This window comes from Aegilops tauschii, chromosome 7 (assembly GCF_002575655.3).
Source record: "Aegilops tauschii subsp. strangulata cultivar AL8/78 chromosome 7, Aet v6.0, whole genome shotgun sequence".
Classification (NCBI taxonomy): Eukaryota; Viridiplantae; Streptophyta; class Magnoliopsida; order Poales; family Poaceae; genus Aegilops; species Aegilops tauschii.
This window is the reverse complement of record NC_053041.3, coordinates 611,894,981-611,916,946: the sequence shown is the minus strand read 5'-3', so window position 1 is coordinate 611,916,946 and position 21,966 is coordinate 611,894,981. Positions and strand designations below refer to the sequence as shown.

Sequence of the window (21,966 nt, the reverse complement as noted above, 5' to 3'; positions counted from 1 at the left end):
GGATGACACGGTCATTGACAGAATCCTTCAGTCGCTTCCACCAAGCTACAAGAGCTTTGTGATGAACTTCAATATGCAGGGGATGGAAAAGACCATTCCTGAGGTATATTCAATGCTGAAATCAGCGGAGGTGGAGATCAAAAAGGAACATCAAGTGTTGATGGTGAATAAAACCACTAAGTTCAAGAAAGGCAAGGGTAAGAAGAACTTCAAGAAGGATGGCAAGGGAGTTGCCGCGCCCGGTAAGCCAGTTGCCGGGAAGAAGTCAAAGAATGGACCCAAGCCTGAGACTGAGTGCTTTTATTGCAAGGGAAGTGGTCACTGGAAGCGGAACTGCCCCAAATACTTAGCGTATAAGAAGGCCGGCAACACCAAAGGTATATGTGATATACATGTAATTGATGTGTACCTTACCAGTACTCGTAGTAGCTCCTGGGTATTTGATACCTGTGCGGTTGCTCATATTTGTAACTCAAAACAGGAGCTGCGGAATAAGCGGAGACTGGCGAAGGACAAGGTGACGATGCGCGTCGGGAATGGTTCCAAGGTCGATGTGATCGCCGTCGGCACGCTGCCTCTACATTTACCTACGGGATTAGTTTTAAACCTCAATAATTGTTATTTAGTGCCAGCTTTGAGCATGAACATTGTATCAGGATCTCGTTTAATTCGAGATGGCTACTCATTTAAATCCGAGAATAATGGTTGTTCTATTTATATGAGAGATATGTTTTATGGTCATGCCCCGCTGGTCAATGGTTTATTCTTAATGAATCTCGAACGTGATGTTACACATATTCATAGTGTGAATACCAAAAGATGTAAAGTTGATAACGATAGTCCCACATACTTGTGGCACTGCCGCCTTGGTCACATTGGTGTCAAACGCATGAAGAAGCTCCATGCAGATGGACTTTTGGAGTCTCTTGATTACGAATCATTTGACACGTGCGAACCATGCCTCATGGGTAAGATGACCAAGACTCCGTTCTCCGAAACAATGGAGTGAGCAACCAACTTATTGGAAATCATACATACTGATGTGTGCGGTCCAATGAGTGTTGAGGCTCGCGGTGGCTATCGTTATGTTCTCACTCTCACTGATGCCTTAAGTAGATATGGGTATGTCTACCTAATGAAACACAAGTCTGAAACCTTTGAAAAGTTCAAGGAATTTCAGAGTGAAGTTGAGAATCAACGTGACAGGAAAATAAAGTTCTTACGATCAGATCGTGGGGGAGAATATTTAAGTCACGAATTTGGTACACACTTAAGGAAATGTGGAATCGTTTCACAACTCACGCCGCCTGGAACACCTCAGCGAAATGGTGTGTCCGAACGTCGTAATCGCACTCTATTGGATATGGTGCGATCTATGATGTCTCTTACCGATCTACCGCTCTCATTTTGGGGCTATGCTTTAGAGACTGCCGCATTCACTTTAAATAGGGCTCCGTCGAAATCCGTTGAGACGACACCGTATGAATTATGGTTTGGGAAGAAACCTAAGCTGTCATTTCTAAAAGTTTGGGGATGCGATGCTTATGTCAAGAAACTTCAACCTGAAAAGCTCGAACCCAAGTCGGAAAAATGCGTCTTCATAGGATACCCTAAGGAAACCATTGGGTATACCTTCTACCTCAGATCCGAAGGCAAAATCTTTGTTGCCAAGAACGGGTCCTTTCTGGAGAAAGAGTTTCTCTCGAAAGAAGTGAGTGGGAGGAAAGTGGAACTTGATGAGGTGATAGTCACCCCTTCCGAACCGGAAAGTAGCGCAGCGCGGGAAGATGTTCCTGTGGTGCCTACACCGACTGGGGAGGAAGTTAATGATGATGATCATGAAGCTTCGGATCAAGTTACTGCTGAACTTCGTAGGTCCACAAGGACACGTTCCGCACCAGAGTGGTACGGCAACCCTGTCCTGGAAATCATGTTGTTAGACAACGGTGAACCTTCGAACTATGAAGAAGCGATGGCGGGCCCGGATTCCAACAAATGGCTTGAAGCCATGCAATCCGAGATAGGATCCATGTATGAAAACAAAGTATGGACTTTGACTGACTTGCCCGATGATCGGCGAGCCATAGAAAATAAATGGATCTTTAAGAAGAAGACAGACGCGGATGGTAACGTGACCATCTATAAGGCTCGACTTGTCGCTAAGGGTTATCGACAAGTTCAAGGGGTTGACTACGATGAGACTTTCTCACCCGTAGCGAAGCTGAAGTCCGTCCGAATCATGTTAGCAATTGTCGCATTCTATGATTATGAGATATGGCAAATGGACGTCAAAACGGCATTCCTTAACGGCTTTCTTAAGGAAGAATTGTATATGATGCAGCCGGAAGGTTTTGTCGATCCTAAGAATGCTAACAAGGTATGCAAGCTCCAGCGCTCCATCTATGGGTTGGTGCAAGCATCTCGGAGTTGGAACATTCGATTTGATGAGATGATCAAAGCGTTTGGGTTGACACAGACTTATGGAGAAGCCTGTGTTTACAAGAAAGTGAGTGGGAGCTCTGTAGCATTTCTCTTATTATATGTGGATGACATACTATTGATGGGAAATGATATAGAATTCTTGGAAAGTATAAAGGCCTACTTGAATAAGTGTTTTTCAATGAAGGACCTTGGAGAAGCTGCTTATATATTAGGCATCAAGATCTACAGAGATAGATCAAGACGCCTCATTGGTCTTTCACAGAGTACGTACCTTGACAAGATATTGAAGAAGTTCAATATGGATCAGTCCAAGAAGGGGTTCTTGCCTGTATTGCAAGGTGTGCAATTGAGCACGGCTCAATGCCCGACCATGGCAGAAGATAGAGAAAAGATGAGTGTCATCCCCTATGCATCGGCCATAGGGTCTATTATGTATGCCATGCTGTGTACCAGACCTGATGTAAACCTTGCCGTAAGTTTGGTAGGAAGGTACCAAAGTAATCCCGGCATGGAACACTGGACAAAGGTCAAGAATATCCTGAAGTACCTGAAAAGGACTAAGGATATGTTTCTCGTATATGGAGGTGACGAAGAGCTCGTCGTAAAGGGTTACGTCGACGCTAGCTTCGACACAGATCAGGATGACTCTAAGTCACAAACCGGATACGTGTATATTTTGAATGGAGGGGCAGTAAGCTGGTGCAGTTGCAAGCAAAGCGTCGTGGCGGGATCTACTTGTGAAGCGGAGTACATGGCGGCCTCAGAGGCAGCGCAAGAAGCAATCTGGATGAAGGAGTTCATTACTGACCTAGGGGTGATTCCCAATGCGTCGGGCCCGATGACTCTCTTCTGTGACAACACTGGAGCTATTGCCCTTGCCAAGGAGCCCAGGTTTCATAGGAAGACCAGACATATCAAGCGTCGCTTCAACTCCATTCGTGAAAGTGTTCAAAATGGAGACATAGATATTTGTAAAGTACATACGGACCTGAATGTAGCAGATCCGTTCACTAAACCTCTCCCTAGAGCAAAACATGATCAACACCAGAACTCTATGGGTGTTCGATTCATCACAATGTAACTAGATTATTGACTCTAGTGCAAGTGGGAGACTGTTGGAAATATGCCCTAGAGGCAATAATAAAATGGTTATTATTATATTTCCTTGTTCATGATAATTGTCTATTGTTCATGCTATAATTGTGTTATCCGGAAATCGTAATACATGTGTGAATACATAGACCACAACATGTCCCTAGTGAGCCTCTAGTTGACTAGCTCGTTGATCAACAGATAGTCATGATTTCCTGACTATGGACATTGGATGTCATTGATAATGGGATCACATCATTAGGAGAATGATGTGATGGACAAGACCCAATCCTAAGCATAGCGCAAAGATCGTGTAGTTCGTTTGCTAGAGCTTTTCCAATGTCAAGTATCTTTTCCTTAGACCATGAGATCGTGTAACTCCCGGATGCCGTAGGAGTGCTTTGGGTGTACCAAACGTCACAACGTAACTGGGTGACTATAAAGGTACACTACAGGTATCTCTGAAAGTGTCTGTTGGGTTGACACGGATCGAGACTGGGATTTGTCACTCCGTATGACGGAGAGGTATCTCTGGGCCCACTCGGTAATGCATCATCATAATGAGCTCAAAGTGACCAAGTGGTTGGTAACGGGATCATGCATTACGGTACGAGTAAAGTGACTTGCCGGTAACGAGATTGAACGAGGTATTGGGATACCGACGATCGAATCTCGGGCACGTAACGTACCGATTGACAAAGGGAATTGTATACGGGATTGATTGAATCCTCGACATTGTGGTTCATCCAATGAGATCATCATGGAACATGTGGGAGCCAACATGGGTATCCAGATCCCGATGTTGGTTATTGACCGGAGAGTCGTCTCGGTCATGTCTGCATGTCTCCCGAACCCGTAGGGTCTACACACTTAAGGTTCGGTGACGCTAGGGTTGTAGAGATATTAGTATGCGGAAACCCGAAAGTTGTTCGGAGTCTCGGATGAGATCCCGGACGTCACGAGGAGTTCCGGAATGGTCCGGAGGTGAAGAATTATATATAGGAAGTCCAGTTTCGGCCACCGGGAAAGTTTCGGGGGTTATCGGTATTGTACCGGGACCACCGGAAGGGTCCCGGGGGTCCACCGGGTGGGGCCGCCTGTCCCGGAGGGCCCTATGGGCTGAAGTGGGGAGGGGAACCAGCCACTGGTGGGCTGGTGCGCCCCCCTTGGGCCTCCCCTGCGCCTAGGGTTGGAAAACCTGGGGGTGGGGGGGCGCCCCACTTGGCTTGGGGGGCAAGCCACCCCCTTGGCCGCCGCCCCCCCCCCCCCTCAGATGGGATCTCCAGGGGGCCGGCGCCCCCCCAGGACCCCTATATATAGTGGGGGGGAGGGAGGGCAGCAGTACCCTAGCCCCTGGCGCCTCCCTCTCCTTCCCGTGACACCTCTCCCTCCCTCTTGCGCTTGGCGAAGCCCTGCCGGGATCCCCGCTACTTCCACCACCACGCCGTCGTGCTGCTGGATCCCCATCAACCTCTCCTTCCCCCTTGCTGGATAAAGAAGGAGGAGACGTCGCTGCTCCGTACGTGTGTTGAACGCGGAGGTGCCGTCCGTTCGGCGCTCGGTCATCGGTGATTTGGATCACGACGAGTACGACTCCATCAACCCCGTTCACTTGAACGCTTCCGCTCGCGATCTACAAGGGTATGTAGATGCACTCCTTCCTTCTCGCTGCTAGTAAACTCCATAGATGGATCTTGGTGATGCGTAGAAATTTTTTGATTTCTGCTACGAACCCCTTCAAGGATGAGGGCCGACGGGGGCGGATACCAAAACCATCGCACTATATAATAACAAGCAATAAAATAGTAAAAAAATTAGACAAGTATTTATCTAAAGTAAGAATTTTTTTCTTTCAGAAAGAAGATAAGAACAAGAGGCTCACCATGGTGGTGCCGGCGACGAGATCGGCGCGGGCGATCGACGGCGGTGAAGACGAGAATGGGACGTGACGGGCCGCTAAACCTAGACAAATCTCGAGGAAAATGGAGCTTTGAGGTCGAACTTCGAGACGAGAAAGCTTAACTAGTGTGGCTCGGGCATTTCATCGAACACCTCATGTGCATAGAAGGTGAGGTAGAGCACCACAAAGCCCTCCCCTCGCCGGCCAGAGAAAAACAGAGCACTGGAGTGCTCTGCTCGTGGGCGAGGGGTATATATAGGCACCTCATTGGTCCCGGTTCGTGGCATGAACCGGGACTAAAGGGCTGCCTGTGGTCCCAGTTCAAGCCACCAACCGGGACCAATGGTGGTGGGCCAGGAGCGAGGCCCATTGGTCCCGGTTCGTCCCACCAACCGGGACCAAAGGAGCCAGACGAACCGGGACCAATGCCCCCACGAGGCCCGGCAGGCCCCTAGCCTCACGAATCGGGACCAGTGCCCCCATGGGTTCTGGTTCTGGACTGAACCGGGACTAATGGGCTGACCCGGCCTGAACCAAAGCCCTCTTTTCTACTAGTGAAAAGGGTTGCTGAAAAGGGAAAGCCCCAGTTTGATACTATGGCATCGTGTACAAGTGCCAACCATCAGGCCACAACGACACTTAATAACATAAACAAATTTTATCTTGTGTATTGTTTTTTTCTATGTAAGATAGATTTGATTTTAATTTATCAGTGATAAATAGATATAAAAAAAGATAAAAGTGCTATGTATTGTATAGTATAAATTTTATGTATTCCAATGGCAGCAAGCTATGTTTTTTGCACATAGTACCTAACTTTGAATATATATTCCCGCAAAAAATAGTGCAGATTGAATGAATGCAAATTATTTTGGACAAAACAACGAAATTTTTGGTTGAATTTGATTTTTAAAATTCTAAAATCGGATCAAGGAAATAAAATGTAGAATGAATATACGTAAATTATTTTGGACAAATCAACGAAATGTTTGTCTGAATTCGAATAATTCTAAATTGAAATATTTATATAAAAGGAAATATAGTGCACAGTGAATGTACGTATGTTTTTCAGACAAACAAACTCCATTTATGCTTGAATTCGAATAAATGTAAATTTAAAAATCTAAATAAAAGAACATACGGTGCAGAATGCATGTATATAAATTCTTCTGGACAAATCAAATATTTTTTGTTTGAATTCGAAAAAACTTAAAATTAAAATCTAGATGAAAGGAAATATAGTGTAGAATGAATGTACGTTAATTTTTCGGACAAATCAACTCTTTTTTTTGAATTGGAACAATTTTTATTTTAAAATCTTGATAAATGAAAATATAGTGCAGAATGAATGTACGTAAATTCTTTTGGATAAATCAATGACATTGTGTTTTGAATTTGAATAATTTGAAATTTTAAAATCTAGATAAAGAAAAATATAGGTCAAAATGAATGCACATAATTTTTTGTGACAAATCATAAAAGAAATTCTTTGAATGTGAATATCTAGATAAAAGAAAATATTGTTCAGAATGAATGTTTACAAATTTCTTTCGGACTACGTGCTCGAGCTCGAGGTCTGAACTTTTTCATAATAGTAGTCCAAGTAACTTCGGTTTTAGTAATGAAAAAATTCAGACAAATCAACAGAAATTTTGTCTGAATTCAAATAAATTTAAATTAATAATCTAGATAAGAGAAAATATAGTTCAGAACGTGTACTTTTACACTTGGATATATATCTTTGTAGTCTCAAATAAACATGAAGTAACATTAGGCGGTTGGTTAGGACGCCCGCTTTAGTGCAACAGGTCGCCGGTTTGAAGTGGGGTTTCCCTTTTCCCGGTTTGATTTTTTACTTTAATTCGTATGGTCTATGTTATATAAAGCAAATTGTATACATTTAATGTAAAACTTCAGCTGGTCAAGTGGCAGTCTATAGTGGGCGAATCACAGCAGGTCGTCTGATCAAATCCCACAAGCGTTCCAATGTTTTCCATTTATTTCAGATTTTTTGTGTGTAAATAAATAAAATACAAGGGTGCTATCTAAAAAAGTGCATGCGGATTACCACCATCTCAGCTACTGACAGTGGGCCCCTCCATGTGGCACGCATAGGGATACGACTGGATACCGTAGAAAGCACCGTATATGAATAAGAGGACAAGTTAGATGACCAGAAACACGTATTCTACAAGTTTATGCACTAAACTGAACGTTGTGTGCAAGTTCTGTGACTTCTAGTGTATTTACCTCAAACCCTTTTGTATAGTACATCGCTGCACCAGTGTATGTACATATACTCAAGGGTGGGGGGGGGGGGGGGGGGGCATTGGCTCCCAACCTTGAAATAAGTTGTGAAGAATTTGGTAGAGCTTACCCTGGATTTATTAGCATGCTCCGCCCAATATAGACAATAGTTAGTTCATATCCAAATCCTTAATGGCACCGCCCCTAAACGGAACATCCGCAAAGTATAAACAAAGGCTCGTTTGAATTGTCGGTTGCCTCCCAAATACCTCCGTAATCGATACAGAGGTTTCTATTCCAGACGGAAAATACAGTGCGGCCGGTAATTTACACCTGTAAATTAAATCCGGGTGTATAAACTTACACCGAATCCGAGCAGCGCCTAAACCTTCGCGCCTTTTTTGCTCAATGTTTTCCGGGAGTTGTTTTGATTATATACTCTTTTAGTTCCTTAAGAAAAGTCTGAATGGATAATGTTTGCTTCCCACAGACCACTCGACACGTAGAGAAGGAAAGCAAAGCAGTGAAAGCGAAAGGAATGTGTAGCTCCAAGAAACCTTGCCTAACCTCTGTACAGTTGCTACCCAAAACTGGAGATCACCAAATGTGAGGCCTCAAGGGTCGTTTCATACACACACAAAAATGATGGAGATAATGCATCTTGTTGGCAAATCATCATCACACCATTCAGTTCAGTGATTCTGACAAGACGGATTACAGATTAGAAACATTTTCCACCAAATAACTATTTCCATTCCCATTGGCTTGTAATCTAAAGTCACATTTCTACTTCTGAATGCTAGGCCTCCTCCACCCCAAAGGCCTTACGAATTTCGGCGATGACACGGCCGGACACGTCGGGGCCAAACATCCTCGGCAAATTCGCGGTCAGGTCGACCTCGATCGACTTTGATCTTACAGTCCGGTCCCTCTTAACCATGATCTCCCTCTCGCCCTCGTCCACTTCAGAGGTGTCACCGGCGCAAGTACCAAGCCATATCTGAAGAAGACCCTTAACAACAGACGCCAGATGACCATGCACTATCTCCTCCAAGACACTCTCCCCTCCTTGCCCACAGTCAATGGTGAAGAACACCGCCGTGGGAGAGAACGCGCTGCGCACGAAGAGGGACGGCGAAAGGTACGGGCGGGCTTGCGGCAATTCTTCGATGATCTTGCGTTGCTTGTCCGCCTCAGTATTTCCATAGTACTTCTCGATGTACTCCGGGTGGAGCGCGAGGTCTTTCCGTGGCAGCAGGTCCAGAAGCACAACCATTGAAGTTGGGCTGCCCTGTATGAACTCCATGACGAAATGTGGCGCGTCCGTCGAGGCGTTTAGGTTAATGAAGAGAGACGTGATGTCGATTGCACCGTTCGGGACTTTGCAGTGAAGCGACGACTGCAGCATGAAATCGATCTGTAGACAAGAAAGAACACTTGAGCTGTAACTGTTGTTCCTTGCTGTTGTATGATTTCAAAAGGAGCAAGCAAAGTAAAGCAAGTTTTTATAAGTGAGTTTGCTTTCATGATTCCAATGCTCCTGTTCTTTCTGGCGACCGTGTTAACAAAAGTTTCAGATGGAGCTGCCACGCAAAAGTTCCATCCGAGCAAATGTCTTCCGATTCTAGTTGAGTCGTGGTGGGTAGTAAGTAGTACTCCCTCCATCCGGAATTACTTGTCATTAAAATGGATTGAAAATGAATGTATCTATAACTAAAATACATCTAGATACATCCATTTCAATGCAGGTATTTCCGGACGGAGGGAGTAGTAGTATTTTGTGAGTGAGACCTCGGGGGCGAGAGGAAGTACCGAGGAGCCGGGCGCGCCGCGGCGCACGTCCAGGGAGCCGAGGGCGGTGCCGTCGCCGTTGCGGAACTCGGCGACGTCGGCGGGGACGGCCGAGGGCAGCAGCCGGTCGCCCAGCCGCGCCTCCGCCTCTCCCGCCACGGCCCGCGCCACCTCCCGGTGCGCCACGGACGGCATGCCCGCCGGTCCGGCCGACGCGCGCACGGCGCTCGACGCTTTGCCCCTGAGCGGAGAAGCCGCGCGGGGGAGCCGGAGCGCGCCGCGAGGGAGGCGGGAGACGGCAGGGCGCGCCGGCGCGGAGACGGAAATGGAGGCTCGGGAAGGGGCGGGCGCGGTCGCTGGCGGCGAGCGGAGGCGGTGCTCTGGCCGGAGCAGCATGGCAAGCGACCGCGCGGACAGCGACGAGGCGTGGAATAGGAGTAGTAAGCAGAGGTGTGCGGTCTCCAGCCACTGGATGGGCAGAGAAGGAAGGTGGGGCAGGGTGAATGCCAACGAGTCACCGCGTGTCCGTGGCGTGGAGTAGGCGTGTAACCGTGCCGTGCTATCAGGATAACGTTTCCTCGTTGCCGGGGGGAAGCTCTCTCGTGTCCTCCTCTGCTCTTCCTCGACGAGAGTGAGGCCGGCCACCGGCGACAGGGCGGCCATGGCGGCGGCGCTTCTCTCCCCGGCCTCCCCCCTCCCCCGCTCCTCCTCCGCGGCCCACCCCAGGTACTTATCGTTCCATCCACACACATGTGCAGCCAATTGTTCCATGGCCAACCTTGTCCGTTGGAGCGTCCTGATTCTTGGGAGCTCTGTAGGAGCAAGGGCGCGGCTGGTGCAGCATGGTGCGCTCCGCCGTCCAGGAGGAGGGCGGTCTCGTGCTCGTGCGCGCCCGATTCGTGGAGCCGCGGGCTGGAGCGGAGGCAGCTCGTGCTGTCCGGCCTCGCCTGCTCCTTTGCAATCGTCCTCCCGATTTCAGGTGGGTTACTCATTTCACTCACGATCTCTCCTAAGTTGTAGATTTCCTTGTCCTCGGATTTACCAGTGGATTGTAGATGGCATTGTGAGCGTCTTCACATTCTGATGATGGTTTGTGTTACTGTTTCACCTTTCTGATGTGAAAGTTCTTTGGTCATGCATGCTGATCCAGTAGTAGAATCGTGTGCTGCTGCTGCCGAGGTGGACGACGACGGCGTGAAGATGGCCATGCTGGTAGACGAGACCAACGCCTACTCTTTTCTTTACCCGGTTCAGCTGCCAGGGAAGAAAACCTCCTTCAGATGGTATTTTTCCAGTCCCCTGTCTGAAACTTCCTATGAAACATGTTTTGTTTACATGCTCTGCTGTCTTCTTCACCAGACAAAACTTACTAATGTTTTGCTTTCCAGGGTAGAGTCGAGGAAATCGGAGCGATATTCCTCTGCGGCGCCACTATCTCGTGAGTAGTCCCCGGTATAGCAGAAACACATTTTCAGAGTCTTCCTGTGTGGTTTGAATGGGAGGCGAAGCTGACATACTCTTTGCAGCTGATGCACGGCAACGCATCGTATCGGAGCGCCTTGACATGATCAACAATGCTGTCATCTCAGTCTCGGTAATTTCTAAAATACTACTCCCTCCGTCCCAAAATAAGTGTCTCAACTTTGTACTACAAAGTTAGTACAATGTTAAGATACTTATTTTGGGACGGAGGGAGTACTATCTGGTACTTGGAGATGTCCAAATTTGCTCTGTGCAAAAGATTCTGTTAGCAATTTGGTTGGTGGTTTAGTGCAAGTTGATGATGTTCAAACAGATTGTGTACATGGTCTCGTGTCAGCTGAGCTCCCAAAAGTAAAACAAATCGACCAATAATACAACACACCAATGCTCATCAGCTTTCTGTTGCAGATTGGGCCACCAAGTTCACGCTTTCTACCTTCGAAAGACAAGAAAACTTGGGCTGCAAAAGATGTTGCTGATTGCGTTCTGTCTGACAAATCTTCATTGGTAACTATTTCTTCTATCTATGTAAATGAAAATGGCATCATTCTTAATCTCGAAAAAGGGTATCATTCTTTGTGACAAGAGCAATCACATACGTACATTATTAATTTCAGAAGAAATTTCTGGTTTAATGTTTATCATGCTTTTCACATATTGGTATATCTAAAAAGCAAAGTTCAGCCAAAAACAGAGTCACAGGTCAGATACTCATGACAAACTACATCCCTTTGCAGAAGGTAACGACAAGCCAGCGAATGGCGGAGAGTTCCGTCCTTGATGCACACACTACAGATGTAAGTTCTGGCGACTTTCGCCGGTGACTCGTAGTCATGTTTTTCTTTTGGAGCTGATATGCATCTGGCACATTTGTAAAATTTGTTTGTAGGTTGATGGAGAGCCATACTGGTATTATGAATATATTGTTCGGAAATCACCAACAAAATCTGTAAGTTTTTCAGCCATCTATGTACTCCCTCCGTCCGGAAATACTCGTCGGAGGAATGGATGTATCTAGATGTATTTTAGTTCTAGATACATTCATTTTTATGCATTTCTCCGACAAGTATTTCCGGACGGAGGGAGTAGTATTTGATAACAAAACATACATGTGAAAGATCAAGGGATAAAATTTTGCATTATAATGCTTTTCTGAAGCACTGCGTTGACTGGTTGGTGTGAGGTTGTGGCTTGTGCAGGAATATAAGATAACATGTTACCTTTGTTGTCTCAGGCACCAGAACCTAATCTGTTTCGGCACAATGTAGCATGTACTGCTGAGCGAGATGGTATTGTTTCATCTTTGCATTCTTTTTCAAGACATTTTAGTCCCTTATATTTACAGGATGGCTTTGTTCACTCCCCTTTCTTTTCACTAGGTTTCCTCTACTCGTTAAATGCCTCCACTCTCAGCAAGCAGTGGGAATCTGTAAGTTCTATACTGTTTTTGATAGTTTCTTCTTATGTTATTACAAAAAAATAGTATTGTGGGTTCATTTTATTATTTTCATTTAACAGAAACATGTCTTTTTCTTTGAACCTATCTTATGTAATTTCATCTACTTACTAACGATTAAACCTCTCTTGGAACACAGATGGGACCTTTGCTACAAAAGGCTGTGGCATCCTTTCACCTCCTCCCCCCGACAGAGAAATATGTTCCTCCTTACCAGGATCCATGGAGGTTTTGGTAATGGGTGCGTTCTTCGTGCAGTTTTGGCGATCCAACGACTTCAAGTTTTGGTCCGTGTTTCTTGTAATAGATGCTTCAGTAGCACTTTCAGCTCTAAGGAACGAATTCTAGATACTTTAGTTTTTGGCCAATCTACTACGAATTGGATGTTTTAGTAAATTATGAATGTCAAACGTACCCAACAGCAATAAACAATGCAACCACCATTATTATTTTGAAAATGCAACAACCATCATTTTTGTCGAAACCCCTTTCTACTCTACTCAACAGAGGAAAAAAGCATCGCGTAATAGCAAATAGTTAGTGCAGTTTGACGTAGACGTGGCAAAAATAGTTAGTGCAATTTAATCACACAATTAATTAATTACTCCCTCCGTCCCACAATATAAGTTCATTTTTCAAGCTATGAGAGTACATGTCATCCTATGACCGTAGGTGTTATTTTTTCATTAGGTGCTTACTATTCAGCATTAAGTTTCTTGTCAGTGTAACAATTTACATTTTCACGGGTTCAATTCTGTTAACTGCTTTTGCATGTCTCGTCTCGTTTATAAAATTGTACTATATGACTAATTTCATGATTAAACGGGTCGGGTCTTTCTTTTGTAGAATCGACCGGGTCTCTATCGATCCTATCTGCCCAAATGGGCACTGGGCCTATCAGGCTTTATTTCCTACTCGGGTTTAAATACATTTTGTCCCAAAAGCGCGGTGTACATGTTTGGAACATTGCTTGCGGCCTGTGGGTCCACGTGCTTTTTAGAGAAAATTCATAAAGCCCCTTTTTAAATTAATGAAGCCATCAACCGGCTAGCATACAGTGATGCTGATTACAAAGGCAAAAGCTTGGAGAAAAAACTGAAAGATAACAGACAGTGCTCGCTCACGATCAAGAACTACATAGTAGAGCAACTGCGAGCAGGGTACCACATGGAAACTAGGATCAAGCCGGCGGAGAGCTAAACAAAAACTTGAACAGCGGTGCACCTACGACCAGTAGACCGCAAATGTGATGGCCGGGAGGAAGCGAGCCGCGTGGAGAAAAACGCCGGCTCAGACGCCTGCCGCCCCGAGCCAATGCCGTACGTCCAAGCCGCGCCACAACATGCGGACGCCGATTTCGTTAAGGACATTGTTTTTTCTATCAATTATTAAAGATGCAGAATGGTGAAAATAAAAGGGGCATCTTGCAAAGAGTGCTGGAGTGGGCCCTGCTAGAAAGTGGCGGATACGGATTTTTGTATCTCACAGTCAGCTGCAGCTACAACACGAAAAACCTGTCGCCGTCAGAATCAAATGGCGAACAGTAGTATCCAATTAATATTCATCTACTTTGCAAAATAGAACAATCACACACACCCTTGACTCTTGAGCCTTGAGCCTTGAGCCGTCCAGCGCTCCGGTCACAGTCGCCTGTTGGGGGCAGCCTGTTACGTGTCCGGGCCGTAAAAGTGACACAAGCACGCACATAGGGCGCTATCGTTTAATGCAACACGAAACAGCCCACTGAAACCCGGAAAAGCATGTGCCAAAGCTGCACGCTAGTCCGTCACCTGTGCTCTCTAAATCTAATGATCCCCTTTCTGTTTTTAACACAAGGGAACGTGGTTCCGTGAGCACTTTCTTCAGAATTCCCCTCTCTACTTTCCTCTCTCGCTGGCTCGTGGAAAGAAGACGACCCAACCCGATCATTCTCCCACTTTCTGCAAGAATCTGACTATCTGAGTCTTAAGAAAGGAGGAGAAGAAGAAGGTGCCAGTCGGGCTGGCCAATAATTGCGAAGGCGGGAGCTAGGGAGAAACCTCTGCTCTGCACTGCTTCGCCCCCTGCAAATGGTACGCGATTGATGTATTCTGACCAGCTGATTCAAAGTTACTTGCGATCGCGGGATTTGTTCTAGCTAATTTCTTGCTGCTCCTCTTTGCTCTTGCCACCCCTGATTGATAACCCGCCCAATGATATGTAGGAGTAGACTTCAGTGAAAGCAGAGTTTTCCTTGTTTCCCCTTAGTTATGTAGTCAGGGTAGGAAAGAGCTCAATTACTCCACTGGAGAGTAACAGTACGGTGAGCTGAGCTCTGCTTTTCGTTTGGCATGTAGACGAGCTACTTCAGAGGGCAGCGGCAGGAGCCTTCTTCTGATGATCCCCGGCCCGGTTACCGGAGGGACAGGGGCGGCCGCAAGCGCCTGACGGCGCAGAAGAGGAAGGAGATCAAGGAGGCCTTCGATCTCTTCGACACCGACGGCTCCGGCACCATCGATGCAAGGGAGCTCAACGTCGCAATGAGGTACCACTGACTGCTCAGTCTACTCTTCTTGATTTGATTCCGGCGCCGTCGGAAACCTGTACCTTTGAATTTTGATTGTGATTCAGTCATCCAGGGAGTGAGTCCATCATCTGATTCGTTCGTGTGCCTTGATGTGTTGATATATATGTTTCTTGATTTGCAGAGCGCTGGGGTTTGAGATGACGCCGGAGCAGATCCAGCAGATGATCGCGGAGGTGGACAAGGACGGCAGCGGGACCATCGACCTGGACGAGTTCATACACATGATGACGGACAAGATGGGCGAGAGGGACGCCAGGGACGAGCTCCACAAGGCCTTCCGGATCATCGACCAGGACGCCAACGTACGCACACTACTCACGACCACTCACCAACCAAATTAAACAACAAAGAGATTGGGAATTTGCGATATGTTGTGGCAATCTCTGTCTCTCTGTTAATGCAATCATCCATGATCCATCCGCAGGGGAAGATATCGGATATGGACATCCAGCGGCTGGCCATCGAGGCCGGCGAGCACTTCACGCTCGACGAGGTCAGAGAGATGATCCAGGCCGCCGACGAAAACGGTCCGTGTACTGCACCTGCACCTGCACATCTCTCTCTCTTTGGTATCGTCTAGGTTGCTTTGTGGTTCAAGTATTGATCTGCGCTGACTCGATCTGATCATGCGTGCAGGTGACGGCGAGGTCGACATGGAGGAGTTCATGAAGATGATGAAGCGGACGGGCTTCGGCGCCGGATTCTAGAGCTGATGAGCAGAGGACAAGTGCGGGGTGGAAGGAGTGCCAAGCACTGGGCCGACATAGTTGGTCGATTGTACTGTACATGTGCCTACTAGATCGTGCTGCATACGTAGTACATGTAGTTTCGCATGTTTGCACCTGTGGTAACTGCGCATGTCTCAAGAAAAAAACATGTGGTAACTGCGGCTTAGGGTCCATCAATTTGTCCTGTGGAAACATTTTAGTCCATCAATTTGAGAAATGTACTGGGCTAGTCCTCAAACTGGCAATCGGGTTTCCAAAATCATCCTGGCCCAGACAAGTGGTGCTGTTCATTTGCCAATAATAATAATAATACACTTTCTATGTTTTTTTCTCACGTAAATACTTACTTGTAAATGGTATCACTATTATGGTCTGATGAATAAAGTATTCTCCCTGTCAAAAAATATAAGCGGTCCCTTCATCGCTCATCTAAATAAGAAATAGTTATTACACGTCTAAGTTGATGTCATATTTTTTTATTGTCCCGTTTCCACCTCTCCACCATCCCCATTTTTTTATGATCGATTTTTAGGAAAACTCACAAGCTTTATTAAGACGGCACGATGTTTACAGGGGCGAATAAAAGATCACCGGGTTGACCTAACCAAACAAGGCGGCCAACCCCTAAAAATAGTGTGTGCTTTGCAGGGAGGCCTATCTTTTAATAAAAAAGACAACAAAGGATAAGGTTTCCACTTGGGTTTTCCCTCGAGGGCACAACGGGCCACATACGTGGTTTATAAATCATAGATGGCCCGAGTTGACTTTGAAGGGTTCCTTCCGATGGTTGACTTCGGCAAGGAAATTCAAACTATGAATGACGGCTTGACGTGGAGGAATGGTTGTGTAGCTATGGCAGTCGCACGTCGCATGTAGCTATTGGGCCGCAGAAAAGTGGCAGCTACAAGGCATAAGTGATGTTGATGGAGCAATGACACGTCTCGAGCTCTGGGGTGAAAGCCTAGGTCTGACCGAGTTGGTTATACCTAACAATGACGATTTATTTACGTTGTTATCTTATTGAAGGCATTGCTTGGATATGCTCGGGCTGGTTTTTCTGGATGAAAACTTAGATTCTAGCCTTGGATGATCGGATCCGGTGACGGCGGCGCTTAAGCGTTGCTCCCTTCCTGAAGGCATCGCTGTTAAAAAAACCTTGTCGCCTATGTGGTGCCATCAGATGGTTGGTGTAGATATGATCAATGATGTAGTTTGTCAATCGTGGATCTATTCGCTTTGTGGTTTATTTTCCTCGCCTACACATAGCTTTGGTCTTATATGACTTTGATATTTTTTGGTGTGTATTTTGTGGCGTGTGGTGGTGTCGGTTGTATGCATCTTCACTATGCAGAGCTCAAGTGTGAACCCACTGTGTTTGTATCCTCTTTATACTTCACTTGGAGCCAATAAAATTATCGCACCTGGATCCAGGTGTCATTCTTTGATGCACATGTTTACCTGCTGATGTACAATTCCCATGACTGACCAAAATTCGCATGAAAAATGGACTACCGTGCACAATTTGTTGTGGGCATGCAAAATAACTAGCACTAATCCAAACAAGTGCCAAATTTTGGGGCAGGGTCAATTTTGGTCATCAAACAAAAACCCGTTCAAAACTCCCATTATGTCACGAGGCGATTTTGATCTGGGTAGCATGCGTAGCCATCGCCTTATCAATTGGTTCTTTAACTTCGCAAGCATATTTGACCGTCGATAGAACCAAGAAAAAGCGACCAAAATATTTTGAGAACAAACTAGTTGTAGATGTCGCCCTCACTTCGTAACTCTCATCTAGCCAGTATAAACATATCTTAAAGATATTTGTTAGATTATTGCCCTATAGAAGCCTCTAAAATGATATTTAAAAAGAAACTAAAGTGAATCCGAATGCATACAAAAACACACTATGCTAAAGAAGTAGGATAACTGGGGAAATGTTATTTTGTTTCACTTTCCATATCTCTTAAATTCGGTTTAGCAAAATATTTGTAACTACAGAACTAACTTTGAAAATCAACATAAATTTTAGCAAAATGTGGTTAAAGTTTTCAAAAAAATTGTGTTTGCCAATGTTTGAGTTAAACAAAATGTACGACGGCTTGACATCGAGAGATGGTTGTGTAGCGATGGCAGTCATACATCGCATGTAGCTATTGGGTCGCAGAAAAGTGGCAGTGACAAGGCATAAGTGATGTCGATGGAGCAATCAGACGTCTCAAGCTCTCGGGTGCACTACTAGGGCGGGAAAACGTCCAAGCTGTAGCGCGGAGGACCGCACTACTGCTATGACGCTACAACTAACTTTTAACAGTAGTGTGTGTTTCAACACGCGCTACTGTTAATTACTAGCAGCGCGTCCCGGCCCCACGCTACTACTCTTCTTCCGCATTCCATTTATCTTTTGTTTTGTAATGTATTTATACATCGTTATACAAGTTTTTATCCAGTAGCAATTTAGAGATTATTATATTATTATGATCATGATGAGTTATTATATCAGCGGTTTCTTTTCCTCACCTGCACATAGCTTTGGTCTTATATGGCTTTGCTATTTTCTGATGTATATTTTGTGGGCATGCGTTGGTGTTGGCTGTATGCATCTTAGTTATGTAGAGCTCAGGTGTGAACCCACTGTGTTTGTATCCTCTTAATACTTCATCTTGAGCCAATAAATCCACCCTTTATAAAGAAAAAATATCGCATCAGGATCAGGAGTCATTCTTTGATGCACATGCCAAACGGCGAGAATGCCCATGACTGGCTAAAATTCGCAAGAAAATGGACTGCCGTGGGAAATTTGGTGTGGGCATGCAAAAATAATTGGCATTAATCCAAACAAGGGTCAAATTTTGGGGCATAGTTGGTTCTGGTCATCAAACAAAAACCGGTTCAAAACTTCTATTATGTTTGCAAATTTATGTTGATAGCTTACCAAGCTAACCACTTGGGAACTTCTATTACTAGTCAATGTGTACGTGCAATGCATGTTAATTTGGAAGTATATTAAGTGCATGCGAATATTAAGTAGGATATTATTTGCGTGTTATTATGTGATTAGCACTATACTTGGCATGAAATTAACTGTACGCTAAACGTGTTGAGCGCTCGACATTGAAGCAGTCTAAGTCGTCGGATTGACGTGATTTGATGGCCAAGATTAATTGGATCTACCCCTTTGAGTCTTTTTATATTGGTATAGATGCAAATAATAATATTAGATTAGTGATAAAAATAATTCATAATATGGTTATGTATGATCTCTTACTTGCAAATATATCAAAAAATAATGAAAATACTAATAATGATGATAAAATAAAATACAAAGATGGAAACTATATTAATTGTTAAATTAAAAGAGTACAAAATTATTTTGACTTCGACAACACTGACCTATCGCATGCTCTTGTATAGCAACCAAATCTCGACAAGGCTGCTTAACCAAAGTTCATGAATGACCATTATCTACCATGACACAAAAAATACTTACTAGTTATAAATATATCGAGTAATGACACTACAAATAGATGTACTTGAAAGAAAAATATTTGATTTATAAATATATCGAATTAACTTTTGATTAATCATATGTCAGTAAGTGTTAAGTAAAAACATATTTAATTAAGACATCCTCTGGTCACATTGGATCATCAACAGAAGGCGACCATGGTGTAGGGAATTCGTAGTCGCGTAAGCCCCACGGAGTTGAGGCACGACAGTGTCGTACACCATGACAGCCTCATCGACGGTGTTCAAGGTGTCGAGCCACACCCGCACACTTTTGTTAGGGTCACGGATATCAGGCGTACTTATCCACGGCCGCCGTCGTACACCATGAAATTTTGGTTACAATGGGGGATTCGACCTCACAAAGTTCAACTCTAATTATTAACAATGAAAAATTTGAGTCTAAAGGTTCTGATAAATAATATATTATTTGTTCTACAATAAAAAATTATATAATTTTTCTCAATAATTAGAAATTATAAAAGTTGCATATTTATAATAAACTCTTCTACTTTTCGATAACTAATTATGTTTTACAAGAGTACAATTTGTTTAAACTTAAACAATGGTGAACCAATTTTTTGCAAAACTCAAACCACATTTTGGTAGATTTAATGTTGGATTTCAAAGTTAGTTCTGCAGTTAGAAATATTTTGCTAAACCGTTGTTTGAGAGATACAAAAGGTGAAGCAAAACAACATTTCCCCAGTTATCTTATATCTGTAGTATAGTCTCTATTTGTATGCGTTAAAATTCACTTTAGTTTCTTTTTAAATACCAATTTAGAGGTTTCTCTAGGGTAATAATCTAAAAATATCTTGAGATGTGTTTATACTATAAGAAGAAAGAGAACTATGAAGTGTTTGCGATATGTACAACTAGTTTGTTCTAGAAATATTTTGTCGTTTTTTCTTGGTTCTATCAATGATCAAATATTCTCATGCCAAGTTAAATAGCCAATTGATACGGCAATGACTATGCATGATACACCAACCAAAAACGCCTCGTAACATAATAGAAATTTGTACCTTTTTTGTTTGGTGACCAAAACCAACTATGCCCCCAAATTTGACCCTTGTTTGGATTAATGCCACTTATTTTTGCATGCCCGCACCAAATTTCCCACGGTTGTGACGCCCCCGTTTCAATCGTACACTAATCATACACGCAAACGTGTACGATCAAGATCAGGGACTCACGGGAGATATCACAACACAACTCTAAAAATAAAATAAGTCATACAAGCATCATAATACAAGCTAGGGGCCTCGAGGGCTCGAATACAAGTGCTCGATCATAGACGAGTCAGCGGAAGCAACAATATCTGAGTACAGACATAAGTTAAACAAGTTTGCCTTAAGAAGGCTAGCACAAACTGGGATACAGACCGAAAGAGGCGCAGGCCTCCTGCCTGGGATCCTCCTAAACTACTCCTGGTCGTCGTCAGCGGCCTGCACGTAGTAGTAGGCACCTCCGGTGTAGTAGGAGTCGTCGTCGACGGTGGCGTCTGGCTCCTGGGCTCCAGCATCTGGTTGCGACAACCAGGTAGAAAGGAAAGGGGGAAAAGAGGGAGAAAAGCAACCGTGAGTACTCATCCAAAGTACTCGCAAGCAAGGAGCTACACTACATATGCAAGGGTATATGTGTAAAAGGGCCATATCGATGGACTGAACTGCAGAATGTCAGAATAAGAGGGGGATAGCTAATCCTGTCGAAGACTACGCTTCTGGCCACCTCCATCTTGCAGCATGTAGGAGAGAGTAGATGGTAAGTTCACCAAGTAGCATCGTACAGCATAATCCTACCCGGCGATCCCCTCCTCGTTGCCATGTTAGAGAGCGATCACCGGGTTATATCTGGCACTTGGAAGGGTGTGTTTTATTAAGTATCCAGTTCTAGTTGTCATAAGGTCAAGGTACAACTCCGGGTCGTCCTTTTACCGAGGGACACGACTATTCGAATAGATAAACTTCTGTGCAGGGGTGCACCACATAATCCAAAACGCTCGATCCCATTTGGGCGGACACACTTTTCTGGGTCATGCCCGATCGCGGAAGATCAACACGTCGCAGCCCCACCTAGGCACAACAGAGAGGTCAGCACGCCGGTCTAAATCCTATGCGCGCAGGGGTCTGGGCCCATCGCCCATTGCACACCTGCCCATTGCGTACGCGGCCGGAGAGCAGACCTAGCAACCTCCATTTCAAAGGAAGTTGTGTTACGCGGTCCAACCTGGCGCGCGCCGCTCAGTCGCTGACGTCACGAAGGCTTCGGCTGATACCACGACATCGAGTGCCCATAACTGTTCCCGCATAGTTGGTTAGTGCGTATAGACCAAATGGCCAGACTCAGATCAAATACCAAGATCTTGTTAAGCGTGTTAATTGATGTAACCACAGACACCGACCAGGGCCAGGCGCACCTCTCACCTAGGCGGTCTCAACCTGCATTGTCGCTCCGCCACAAAGATCCACCCAGAGGGCCGTCGGGACAAAGGTCCTTTCAGCCCCCAATCCGTGAATCACTCGCGGGTGCTCCACGAGCCGGCCCGACTTTAGTCACCACATGTATAATGTATAAAGTATATAGTATAAACCCGTGATCACCTCCCAAGTGATCACAGCCCGATGGTATAGCACAGCAGACGGACAAGGATGTAGGGCCACTGATGGAAAACTAGCATCCTATACTAAGCATGTAGGATTGCAGGTAAAGGTAACAACAGTAGTGGCAAAGACAGGCTATGCAGCAGAAT

At 45.1% G+C, this 21,966-nt stretch overlaps 2 protein-coding genes across 3 annotated transcripts; one reads left to right on the top strand and one right to left on the bottom strand.

Moving 5' to 3' along the window:
• Positions 1 to 8,324: 8,324 nt before the first annotated feature.
• Positions 8,325 to 10,135, bottom strand: LOC109767332 (red chlorophyll catabolite reductase 1, chloroplastic). The gene is made up of 2 exons (XM_020326093.4): positions 9,494 to 10,135; positions 8,325 to 9,098 (listed from the first exon to the last, which is right to left on the bottom strand). Exons 1-2 carry the CDS (start codon positions 10,133 to 10,135, stop codon positions 8,481 to 8,483), a joined length of 1,260 nt encoding a protein of 419 aa, XP_020181682.3. The 3' UTR covers positions 8,325 to 8,480.
• Positions 9,951 to 16,025, top strand: LOC109767333 (probable calcium-binding protein CML8). Of its 2 annotated transcripts, XM_020326094.3 has the most exons (13): positions 9,951 to 10,198; positions 10,291 to 10,451; positions 10,623 to 10,755; positions 10,861 to 10,910; positions 10,999 to 11,066; positions 11,363 to 11,461; positions 11,692 to 11,751; positions 11,844 to 11,903; positions 12,300 to 12,383; positions 14,747 to 14,934; positions 15,098 to 15,278; positions 15,401 to 15,503; positions 15,613 to 16,025. In XM_020326094.3, exons 1-13 carry the CDS (start codon positions 10,134 to 10,136, stop codon positions 15,681 to 15,683), a joined length of 1,323 nt encoding a protein of 440 aa, XP_020181683.1. In that variant the 5' UTR covers positions 9,951 to 10,133; the 3' UTR covers positions 15,684 to 16,025. The 2 variants fall into 2 exon arrangements, with proteins under 2 accessions (XP_020181683.1, XP_040250951.1); XM_040395017.3 differs by lacking the exons at positions 9,951 to 10,198; positions 10,291 to 10,451; positions 10,623 to 10,755; ... (4 more) ...; positions 11,844 to 11,903; positions 12,300 to 12,383 and adding an exon at positions 12,726 to 14,482.
• The last annotated feature ends 5,941 nt before the right edge of the window (positions 16,026 to 21,966 follow it).